Consider the following 12,654-nt stretch of genomic DNA (forward strand, 5'->3'; position numbering starts at 1 on the left):
AAAGGATATGCTCAAAAGGAGGGAATTGATTACAATGAAGTGTTTTCTCCAGTTGTAAAACATTCCTCCATTAGAATTATGTTGGCTTTGGTAGCACAATTGGATTTGGAACTAGTTCAGATGGATGTAAAAACTGCGTTTTTACATGGAAACTTGGAGGAGGAAATCTACATGACTCAGCCAGAAGGATTCAAAGTTGCTGGAAAAGAAAATATGGTGTGCAAACTTGAAAAATCGTTGTACGGATTGAAACAATCTTCTAGACAATGGTACAAGCGATTTGACGAGTTTATGTTGCGGCAAGGGTACAAGAGAAGCAAATACGATCATTGTGTGTATTTGCACAAGCTTAAAGATGGTTCCTTTGTATATCTTCTCCTATATGTTGATGATATGTTGATAGCTTCCAAGAATTCGGAAGAAATTGATAAGTTGAAGATTCAACTGAAGAAGGAGTTCGAGATGAAGGATTTGGGTGAGGCAAAGAAAATTCTTGGCATGGAGATAATTAGAGATAGACGTTCAAAGAAACTCTGTTTATCTCAAAAGGAATATTTGAAGAGAGTACTTCAACGTTTTGGCATAGATGACAAGACTAAGCCAGTTAGTACTCCACTTGCTTCCCATTTTAAGCTAAGTACTACTATGTCGCCAATGGATGAAGCTGAACGAGAGTATATGTCAAAGGTACCATACGCAAATGTTGTTGGTAGCTTGATGTATGCAATGGTTTGCACAAGGCCTGACATTTCACAAGCTGTTGGAGTTATTAGCAGATATATGCACAATCCAGGGAAGGAGCATTGGCAAGCTGTGAAGTGGATTTTACGGTATATTCATAATACTGTAGATGTCGGGTTAGTTTTTGAGCAGGAAGACAATCAGTCTGTAGTTGGATATTGTGACTCAGATTTTGCGGGTGATATGGACAAACGAAGATCAACTACTGGTTATGTGTTTACTTTTGCAAAGGCACCAGTTAGTTGGAAGTCTACTTTGCAGTCAACAGTTGCTTTGTCTACAACAGAGGCAGAGTACATGGCTATTACAGATGCTGTGAAAGAGGCAATTTGGCTTCAAGGATTGCTAAAGGAGCTTGGTGTTGAACAAAAAGGTATCACAATTTTTGTGATAGTCAAAGTGCTATTCAATTAGCGAAGAACCAAGTTTATCATGCAAGGACGAAGCACATTGATGTTCGGTATCATTTCGTACGAGAAATCATAGAAGAAGGTGGAGTCACGGTGAAGAAAATTCATACTACAGAGAATCCTGCTGATATGCTGACAAAGGTGGTGACTGCGGTCAAGTTTCAACATTGTTTGGATTTGATCAACATTGTTGAACACTGAAGATTGAAGATGAAGACACAACCAAAATTTGTTATTGAGAGAGAATTGAAAATGTGGAATTTTGCCAAGGTGGAGATTTGTTGAAGTTTGGCAAAATGCCAAAGTCCCACATTGGTTGGGAGTTAAGTTTGGAGGGAATTTTTCCCCTATAAAAGAAGGCCTAATGTTTAGGATTGACACACCTCTCATTTGCCTTCTCATCTGTTTAAGGCATTTGTATCTTCTCTCTTTAGTATTATTTCACTTGTATTTTTGGAGTGGAATAAAATATTTGGTTGTGTCCGAGGAGTAGGCAAAATTAGCCGAACCTCGTAAATTCTGGTGTTCCCTTTATTATTGCTTTATTGTCTTATTTATTATTTGGTGGTTGTCATAATTTTTGGTATAGTAGTTGTGACTTATTCACACTCTATACATTTGGCTTCCGCAACAGTATGAGGGTATTTTTTTGACAAATTTCGAAGTATTAAAGGTTGGTTATAATGTCCAACCGCAATATGAAGTAAGCGTTAGTAAAAACAATCGCCTCCTCCTAAATAAATTAGGGTCAATTATATACATTTTCATTTTTCACTGATGATGTTTATTCATTTTAATACTAGTACTAGTAGGTTTTAAAATATTTATGAAAAAAAAAGATGAGTTTTACTGAAGGTCTTGAGAATTCCAACCAGTCTTCTTTTTCCAGATTGGAAAAAGAAGGAGAAGAGGCAATTGGTCATTCAATATACCCAAAGGACCAAAGAAAAACTAAAACAGATAAATAAATAAATACCAATTTGCCTTTCTAACACAGCTTACTAGTCAAAGTGGTCGCACAATGCATAAAATATTCTACATTCATGTACCGCACATGTCAATTCAATGTATAAAATATTCCGTATTCACGTAGACTTTGAGATAACTGTATGTCAAGAGACCGTGTGATTTAGACAATCTACTTGTACAAACATTAATAGCTACTTACACAACTCAAACTGTAAGCTATATATTGTAGGGAAATAATTTTGCCTTTGCCTTTCTTTCACAGCTTATTAGTCACCAAACCAGATATAAATGATAGTACTAGTAGCATCTTGTTTGTCTAGTTAATTAAATAATTTAAAGGACACGTATACACTTTTGTTTTGTATAAAAAGGGTGCTCTACCCATTCCATTCCTCGCTCAACATTCATAAACAAAACTCTTTCATTTCCTTCTTTGATTTCCATTCCTTCCGTTCATTTCATTTGCTGCTTATTCGTGTTCTCTTTTTCTTCCATTAGCTTCATTATTCCATTCCATTCCTTATTCCTCTCATTTTTGCTCTCTTCTTTTTCTTTAAAAGGTAAAGCTGCAACTTCCATTTTGCATAATAACTCTGTCATTTTCTTCTGTTTTGTGTCGGTGCGTAAAAATTTGTTTTCCAGTCTTTATCATGAAAATTTGACGTTGTTCTCATCCTCAGAAAATGGAATATTTCTTTGATTTTTAATCTTTTTTTCCAGTAGCATTTACTTGAACAACTGTTCTTGATTACTTCATTTTCTGCTTTTTTTTTGTTAGATGATCGTCCAGATTTAGCTGCAAAAAAGAACCCATATGATCATTTTCAAAATCTTAACCATTTTTTTTTCTGTTGACTGAAAAGACGATCAGGTTGTGAGAAATTTCTTGGTCGAAAAGTCTGTTTTTTCAACTAGTCAAAATCCCATAAAGAAAAAAGTCTGCAAATCCAACTATACTTTTTTTTCTTTTAGTGATATAGAAACACTAGAGAGCTAAATTTATTGGTAGAAAAGTTTGTTCATAACCGTCACCGCTAGAATATTACGGATTATTCATTAAAAATAGCACATAAGTTTGACTTGGCTGGTGAAGGTTGACTAGAAGACAAATCAAACTTCTCTATCTATATTTTTTTCTCCTAAAGAAATTACTCCATATTTGTGTTACACGTGTCTTATCAAGTAGTTTTCAACTTTTCATTCATAAGGGATATGGTCTATTTACTTCTAATCAGACTTTTCGGGTTCAAGTTATTAAATATATTTATTTTTAATTAGAGTTTTCGGGTTCGAGCTATTAAATATATTTATTTTTAATTAAATTTTTTGGGTTCGAGCTATTAAATATATGACTTTGATAGAAAACATGGAAAAATTTAAAAATGGTATTTCCTATTCAAGATATTTCTATCTCCAGGATTACGTTTATTAGTGTTTGATTTCGTCACAAGTTTTTCCTCTTTTTGTTTTCGAGTGAGATGTTGAAAAAAATGGAGAGCTAGCTTTTGTTGATGTCTACTAAATTCTAGCTGGCATATTCTTTTAACTTTATTCCTTTTAAAAAATGAAGGGTATTGCTCATATAGTATGTGTTACTCCTTATTTAGTGTTTATTGATTTTTCAATTGTGGTTCAACTAAATAGTGAAAAAGACTACAACATACATTTATAATAGGAAGATCACTGTAGCTTCTCTCTGTAGTGTTTTTATTGGGGGACATTAATTTATTAGTTAACTTTCGTAGTCATATATTGGTTGTCACGCATATCATAGTATTTTTTTCACAGAATTATTCAATTAAGTACAGTACTAAATGTTACTATGTTGGTAGGTGTACTAGTTTTACCATATAGTACTAGGTGAGGTTTGAAATTTGTTGTAGTATATTCCAGATCATTGAAAATTTGGGTGATTAGATGACTTTCTTTGACAATCTCAACTTTTTCTTAATAGTACTATGTTAAATTTTGTTGTTTTTTAAAATTAGCAGTATTTTATTTGGTTTGTTACAGTTGAAAGTCATCTGAGGAATTCCAGCTGCTGAATTCAACTGCAATGGCGGAACGTGTGCTGACTCGTGTTCATAGCCTTCGTGAACGTCTTGATGCTACTTTGGCTGCTCATCGCAATGAGATTTTGCTGTTTCTTTCAAGGTATAGTCTTAGCAGATTGTTCTTTGATTTAGTTGGTGTTATTTGCCAGTTCTAATGTATGGACTAATATATGAACAAAGTGCGACCATTTCAACTGACAACTTAAAATGTTTGAGAGAATACACGTTTATTTACTTAATTATGGCTTGAGCATAGGAAGTGTATCTTGGCGTAACTCGTAAAGTTGACCTCATGTGACAAGGAGGTCACGGTTTCGAGCTAAGGCTGCGTGTAGTAGACCCTAGTGGTCCGGCCCTTCCACATATCTCGCTTAGTGTACCGGGCCCATTGAGTACGGGTTCGGCCGAACCCAGTCGCTTTGGTCCAATCCATATATTTGTCTTAAAAATATATTGAATATATACAAATTGTTAATTTAGTTTAAATATGTGTATCATGGGTTATTCATGCTGGTTTTGGCTGTTGCAGGATTGAAAGCCATGGAAAAGGGATACTGAAACCTCACCAGTTGCTGGCTGAATTTGATTCAATTCACAAAGAAGACAAAAACAAACTGAATGATCATGCTTTTGAAGAAGTCCTGAAATCCACTCAGGTATTTGTGGTTTTAGTGTTAGGTGATGGATAGCATTTATTGTTTTACTAAGATCACATATGTGTCAGTTTGTGGCTAGTATTTAAAATCTGGTGTATTTTGTCATACTAGGAAGCAATTGTTTTGTCCCCTTGGGTTGCGCTTGCCATTCGTCTGAGGCCTGGTGTGTGGGAATACGTTCGTGTGAATGTCAACGCTCTTGTTGTTGAGGAGCTTACCGTGCCTGAGTATTTGCAATTCAAGGAAGAACTTGTTAATGGAACGTAAGTTTTAGGTTCGAATTTGTTGATTTGTTAGATAACATGTTCTGAACTTTTTGATTAAAGTTGTGTTTTTGACTGATGCAGCTCGCACGATAACTTTGTTCTTGAGTTGGATTTTGAGCCCTTCACTGCATCATTTCCAAAACCAACCCTCACCAAATCAATTGGAAATGGAGTTGAATTCCTTAACCGACACCTCTCTGCCAAAATGTTCCATGACAAGGAAAGCATGACCCCTCTTCTCGAGTTTCTTCGAGTTCACCACTACAAGGGCAAGGTAAACTTGTTTTTCCTGTTTGTCTATGAATTTAGTTTAGTTGTTTTGCTCCGCGAAAATTTCAGTGGAAACTGATTTATGCAACCACTGAGTGATTAATATGTTCAAACTTACCGACTTCTGGTTTTCTGTGTAGACAATGATGCTGAATGACAGAATTCAGGACTTAAATACTCTCCAAAATGTCCTAAGGAAAGCTGAGGAATACCTCACTACCCTTTCCCCTGAAACTTCATACTCGGCATTTGAGCACAAGTTCCAAGAAATTGGCTTGGAGAGGGGTTGGGGTGACACTGCGGAGCGTGTTCTAGAGATGATCTGCATGCTCCTGGATCTCCTCGAGGCTCCTGACTCGTGCACGCTTGAGAAGTTCCTTGGTAGAATTCCAATGGTTTTTAATGTGGTCATACTTTCACCCCATGGTTATTTCGCCCAGGAAAATGTCTTGGGTTACCCCGACACTGGTGGCCAGGTGCACTGCTTATCTGTGTTCGGTCTTATTATCTCTTTAAACCCTACTGCCACAAGTGCTGAGATGAACCTCCTTTAATTTGCAGGTTGTCTATATTTTGGATCAAGTTCCTGCTTTGGAGCGTGAGATGCTCAAGCGCATAAAGGAGCAAGGACTTGACATCAAACCGCGTATTCTTATTGTTCGTATTCCCAGTAATTGTGTTTAAACTTATGATTATGCAGGATTTTATCTGTTCTAATACAGCACTCTTGCTTAAATTCTCAGGTTACTCGGCTGCTGCCTGATGCGGTTGGTACCACTTGTGGTCAGAGGCTTGAGAAAGTGTTTGGAACAGAGCACTCACACATTCTTAGGGTCCCCTTTAGGACCGAGAAGGGCATTGTTCGCAAATGGATCTCTCGCTTTGAAGTCTGGCCATACATGGAGACATTCACTGAGGTGAAGCAAGCTTTCTCTATTCATTTTTCAATCTTCCAATTGGTTTTGGCAGCAATTTTCTGCTTGCTTTGACTTCCGCTAAAACTTCGGATTTTATTGCATTAGGATGTGGCGAAAGAAATTGCTGCAGAATTGCAGGCTAAGCCAGATCTTATCATTGGCAATTATAGTGAGGGCAACCTTGCTGCCTCCTTGTTGGCTCACAAATTAGGTGTAACACAGGTCGGCAATGTTTGTGACATGTAATTTCATCTTTGCATTTCCTTTCGTTTGCAACTAAAAGATTTAAGAGTTCTCTCTCTCTTTTTTTTTTCCGTCTACTTTGCCTTATGCAGTGCACGATAGCTCATGCTTTGGAGAAAACAAAATATCCTGATTCTGATATCTACTTGAAGAAATTTGATGAAAAATACCATTTCTCAGCCCAGTTTACTGCCGATCTTATTGCAATGAATCACACCGATTTCATCATCACCAGCACTTTCCAGGAGATAGCGGGAAGGTATTTTTACATCAGTTTCCCACTCTGATTAAATTACAATGTATTTCCCTATATGATTAAATACTGTGTTTGATCCTAAATCATTTCTAAATTTTCCAGCAAGGACACTGTTGGACAGTACGAGAGCCACATGGCGTTCACAATGCCTGGACTGTATAGAGTTGTTCACGGCATTGATGTGTTTGACCCCAAATTTAACATTGTGTCACCAGGAGCTGATATGAATCTCTATTTCCCATACTACGAGAAGGAAAAGAGATTGACAGCATATCACCCTGAAATTGAGGAGCTGCTGTTTAGTGATGTTGAGAATGACGAACACATGTATGTTACTAAACTAGCAATCCTGCTGCAAAATTATGGCTAATTATGTAAACAAGTTTGTACTGAATAGATTTGTTATTCGATCAGGTGTGTGCTGAAGAACAGGAATAAGCCTATCATATTCACTATGGCTAGATTGGATCGAGTGAAGAACTTAACTGGACTTGTCGAGCTGTACGCCAAGAACCCACGGCTAAGGGAGTTGGTTAACCTTGTCGTGGTTGGAGGAGACCGAAGGAAAGAATCCAAAGACTTGGAAGAACAGGCAGAGATGAAGAAGATGTACGAACTTATAAAGACTCACAATTTGAACGGCCAATTCCGATGGATTTCTTCCCAGATGAACCGCGTGAGGAATGGCGAACTCTACAGGTACATTGCCGATACTAGGGGAGCTTTCGTGCAGCCTGCATTTTACGAGGCTTTTGGTTTGACTGTTGTTGAGGCCATGACCTGTGGTTTGCCTACATTTGCAACTAATCACGGTGGTCCAGCTGAGATCATCGTTCACGGGAAATCTGGTTTCCACATTGATCCATACCACGGGGATCAGGCAGCTGAACTTCTCGCTGATTTCTTTGAGAAATGTAAGAAAGAACCTTCGCACTGGGAAGCCATTTCCGAGGGCGGCCTTAAGCGTATACAGGAGAAGTAAGCAAACTGCTACTCTTTTCATTTTTGCAAAACCTACTATGATCATTATTAAGCTCATTTTTGCAAAACCTACTTGCTGTTGTTATTGTTTGTTGCTTCCTTTTCACTGTTCTTTGAGCTGAAGGTCTATCAGAAACAGTCTCTCTACCTTCACAAGGTAGGGGTAAGATCTGCGTGCACGTTACCCTCCTCAAACTCTACTTAATTGTGAGATTACACTAGGTTTGTTGTTGTTGATTCTTTGCTAATTAATTAAAAGGTACACATGGCAAATATACTCGGATCGGTTGTTGACACTGGCTGCTGTATATGGATTCTGGAAGCATGTTTCCAAGCTTGATCGTCTTGAAATTCGCCGTTATCTTGAAATGTTCTATGCTCTCAAATTCCGCAAGCTGGTGAGTTTCATTGCTTTCTGCACTCCTGCAATTGTATAGGCACTCAAAACTTGAGTGCACTAACTTAAGCAGTAGCTAAAGTTGTTAATATTCTTCATTTAAGAAGCTGCTAATGAAGTATTTATCTTTTGTTTTGGTTCAGGCTGAAGCAGTTCCATTGGCTGTTGAGTAAATTGACAAAGTTCTGAGTCTGGTTGTTATCCACATTGTCTTAGAAAATGTTGTCTAGTTTTATTTTCCATTTGTATCTTTTTGCTTTTCTACTTGTCTTTTTATTTGCATTTTGTTCTGTCTGTAGTTATCAAGAGGATTGCAAATTTGACATTCTGTAGTTTTAATGTGAATAAAAATATCAAATTTCAATCTGTTTATCCTGTTTTCTTAAGACTATGCATTCTGTTATTGGAATTGACTAAAAAAGCTAGAATTATTTCCTAGTTATTCCATTTGGAAATATATTCACTCTAGATAAAGACTTGTGTTACCCTAATGTTATTATAAGGTCAATTTTGCCAACCACACTGGAGATAACTTATTGGATAATGTTGAATTTCCTATCCTATATTGGCAAAGGTCAAAAAAAGAATCAAAGGCAAACCTTTTAACTTTGACAACATTGACGAGAGAACCTATTAATTTGGTATATTTTCTAGAAGAGAAATAATTTTGTCGTTAGCAGAGACAAATGTGTAAGAGGAGAAAAAGAAAGAAAAGTATGCATAAAAAAGTCTTGGGACTATTAGGCTAAATACAGTGTCGAGGGTGTGGAGGAGTTGTTGGGGTCCTCAATCTTTAACTAAGAGATTTTGTGTTAGAGTCTTGGGATTGAAGCTTTTACAAGAAAGCAATTTATATCTCGTATTTTTTCTTAAAATTATCGTAGCATTAGAAATGTAAAAAGTTAGAATGTACGATCACAATAACAAAGATATTCAACAAGATTTTATAACAATGTTTCACCAAATAGTTAAAACCTAAGAGTAGTAGCTAGTTCCATTCAAGGTCAATCTTTCACATGCTTCACTTACATTAATATATATGGTTTTACACAATTATTCCACTCGTTTCATTTTACGCAAACATGCAAAATCACAACTAACAAAATGATAAAAACAAGAATTTAAGGATTAGGTTGAAGGAGCTGGTAAGGAAAAACCTTTTGTAAAAGATTTAAAATGGTGAATTGAGGTAGAGTAGATTGATGATCTTGTAGTCATTTATCCGGCTATTAAAAAAAAAGCTTGTATCTGCTTCCCCTATTATATGACCAGTCATATCTCTCCAAAATTAACGTGGTAGTTTCCTATCATACGACATTTTATTTATAGATTAAGTTATTACCAAGAAGCTAATTGGTCATGGCAAGGCGGTGACTATTGTTTCTTAGGTTATTTTTGATGATCCGACAAAATTTTAGGTGATTGGGGGTCCGGTGATCTGGGTCCATGCAGGAGGTGTGAGCTATAACATACGAAAAATTAGGAATCGGGCATAATTCAAATGTTATGACCCTAAAACTCCAAAAATGATGGCGAGGCGGTGATTGTTCCTTAGGTCATTTTTATGGCCCGGAAAAATTTTAAGTCGATCAAGGTTAGGTGGCCCGGGCCCATGCAGGAGGCATGGACAATAACACATGATCTGTGAATCGTGCAGAATTCCAGTTTTATGGCCCTAAAAAGATAAAAAATGAGGAACTGTCATAGCAAAGTGGTGAGTGTTGTTCCTTAGGTCGCTTTTTATGGTCCAAAATTTTTTTAAGCAATTGGGATCCGGTGACCCGGGCCCAGGCAGAAGATGCGGGCTGTAGCACATGAAAATTTGGAAATCGGGCGGAATTCTAATTTTATGGTCCTAAATTACAAATTAACGAGGAACGGTCATGGCAAGCCGGTGACTATTGTTCCTTAGGTCGTTTTTGATGGTCCGACAAAATTTTAGGCGATCAAGATCCGGTGGCCCGAGTCCATGCAGGAGACGTGGGCTATGGCACACGAAAATCTAGGAATCAGGCGGAATTCTAATTTTATGGACCGAAAATGCCAAAAATAATAAACGGTCATGGTGAGACAATGACTATTGTTCTTTAACTCATTTTTGATGCTCCGGCAAAATTTTAGGCGATCGGGGTCCGGTAACTCGGGCCCATGTAGAAGGCATGGGCTATAACACACGAAAATTTGAGAATCGGGCGGAATTTCAGTTTTAAGGCCCTAAAATGCTAAAAAATGAGGAACGATCATGGAGATGCGGTAACTATTGTTCCTTAGGTCTACTTGATGGTCCGACAAAATTTTAGGCGATTGAGGTGCAGTGGTCCGGGTCCATATAGAAGGCGTGAGCATAGCACACAAAATTTTTTGGAATCGAGCAAAATTCTAGTTTTATGGCCTTAAAACACCAAAAAAGAGAAACGGTCATAGCGAGATAGTGACTATTGTTCCTTAGGTGGTTATTGATGGTCCGGAAAAATTTTAAGTGATCGTGGTCCGGTGGCCCGGGCCCATACTGGAGGCGTGGGCTATAACATACGAAATTTTTTGAATCAGGCGAAAATCCATTTTTATGCCTTAAACACCAAAAAGAAGAACGATCATGGTGAGAGAGTGACTATTGTTTCTTAGGTCATTTTTTACAGTTTGGCAAAATTTTAGGTGATTGAGATCCACTAGCTCGAGCCTATACAGGAGGCTTGGGTTATAACACACAAAAATCTAAGAATCGGGCAGAATTCTAGTTTTACGATCATAAAATGCCAAAAATGAGAAACGGTCATGACGAGGCGGTGACTATTGATACTTAGTTCAGTTTTTATGGTCCTAGAAAATTTTAAGCGATCGAGGTACTGTGGCACAGTCTCATGCTGGAGGCGTGAACTATAGCATACGAAAATCTGAGAATCAGGTGAAATTCCAATTTTATGGCCCTAAAATTCCAAAAAATGAGGAACGATCATGGCGAGGCTGTGACTATTATTCCTTACTTTGTTTTTGATGGGCTAGCAAAATTTGATGCGATCGGGGTTCAGGCCATGTAGGAGGCGTGGACTATGTCACACCTCCTTTTTCTACCCTCGAAAGGGGTATAAGGGAGTTTTTTGTAATTAAAGTGACAATCGAAACGAGATTATTTATTTAAGTTCAGAGTCGCCACTTGGGATAATTTATGGTGTCCCAAGTCACCGGTTTAAATCCCAAATCGAGGAAGTTTGACTCTATTTATCGTCCGCGAAACATAGAAATCCGAGTAAGGAATTCTGTTAACCCGGGAGAAGGTGTTAGGCATTCCCGGATTTCGTGATTTTAGCATGGTCGCTTAACTATTAATAATTGGCCAAATTATCTGATTAGTTACATGTTTTAAACCTATTGTGCATTTTTAACTTTATAACCATTTTTAATTATTTTAAACCGCTTTCAGGATTTATGGAATTATTTCTTGAACAAGTTACGATTGTCGTACACTTGCCGTTTTGGAACACACCGCAAACCACGCTACATGAAATGCACCTGCGGTTTGCGATATGTTTATTTTTTTATGGTTCAAAGTTGTTATGATCGGGTCACATGAAATGCACACCCGAATTTTGAAATTAGGCATCGTAACTATGTCACGGGAACCGTACCCATAATTACGATGGTTTATTTGTTAATCGCGCCTAAAGCAGCTAGCGCATTTAATTATTTTTTTCTAATCTTTTGAGATTGTTGTAAGGTCAAATTTATGAACAAGATATTATTGGGGCAAATAGGCTAGCTAACATGATCTATTACTTGACCTAAATTCCTTATAGTTCCATACCCACCTATGGCCCATTCTTATTCCTTGCGAAGAAAGAAAGAACTCCAAATTTTTCATGTACCCAATTAAAAGCATTTATTCAAGAATCGAGACTGCATACATCACAATCAAAATAAAAATTAATTAAAACAATTTAGATGAAAATTAAGACATGCTACTCAAATAACGTAGAATCACAAATCAACCAACACGCGCACCAAGCTATCGCAACAAAATGAAATGGGAATGACAATTGAGAAATGTTACTCATAAGTGTAAATCTCCTAAACTGGTTTCATTTTTGAATTCCTTCAATATTTATAGTTAAGAAATATGCTAATCATATATACAGTGTAGTAGTTTTATTCTAGAGAACTGATTGGTCACTTTTTAGCCTTTTATTACACAAATAAAGTTGAAAACAAGTAATAGTAGAAACAAAAACAACAACATATATAAGGACTGCTAGCTTAAAGGACCGAAATACATGAATTTGACAGGTATTTAATATATTTTTGGCTAATTTTTACTATACAGTACGTACGTCACATTTATGAGTACCAGTTTCTGAATCCAGCTTCAATCAAGAACGAAAAACTGGCAAACCAAATCGGGATTTCATTCATAGCATCGGGAAAACAGATCTTGCAAATAAAGTTTAGGATTGGACCTTAATAACTGCAATATTTTTTGAAACAATGAACAAGAGAAAT

The 12,654-nt window shown here is 37.0% G+C and overlaps 1 protein-coding gene across 3 annotated transcripts; it reads left to right on the top strand.

Moving 5' to 3' along the window:
- The first annotated feature begins 2,378 nt into the window (after positions 1-2,378).
- Positions 2,379-8,530, top strand: LOC107775654 (sucrose synthase). Of its 3 annotated transcripts, none has more exons than XM_016595402.2 (14): positions 2,379-2,680; positions 4,134-4,274; positions 4,704-4,830; positions 4,942-5,093; positions 5,178-5,370; positions 5,507-5,842; positions 5,928-6,023; positions 6,110-6,283; positions 6,389-6,505; positions 6,619-6,785; positions 6,885-7,109; positions 7,197-7,760; positions 8,023-8,161; positions 8,304-8,530. In XM_016595402.2, the coding sequence occupies exons 2-14, from the start codon at positions 4,177-4,179 to the stop codon at positions 8,331-8,333; spliced, it is 2,418 nt and encodes an 805-aa protein (XP_016450888.1). In that variant the 5' UTR covers positions 2,379-2,680; positions 4,134-4,176; the 3' UTR covers positions 8,334-8,530. The 3 variants fall into 3 exon arrangements, with proteins under 3 accessions (XP_016450888.1, XP_016450889.1, XP_075079597.1); XM_016595403.2 differs by lacking the exon at positions 2,379-2,680 and adding an exon at positions 3,755-3,980; XM_075223496.1 differs by lacking the exon at positions 2,379-2,680 and adding an exon at positions 4,002-4,029.
- Positions 8,531-12,654: the final 4,124 nt, after the last annotated feature.

Source organism: Nicotiana tabacum, chromosome 10, assembly GCF_000715075.1.
Source record: "Nicotiana tabacum cultivar K326 chromosome 10, ASM71507v2, whole genome shotgun sequence".
Lineage (NCBI taxonomy): Eukaryota > Viridiplantae > Streptophyta > Magnoliopsida > Solanales > Solanaceae > Nicotiana > Nicotiana tabacum.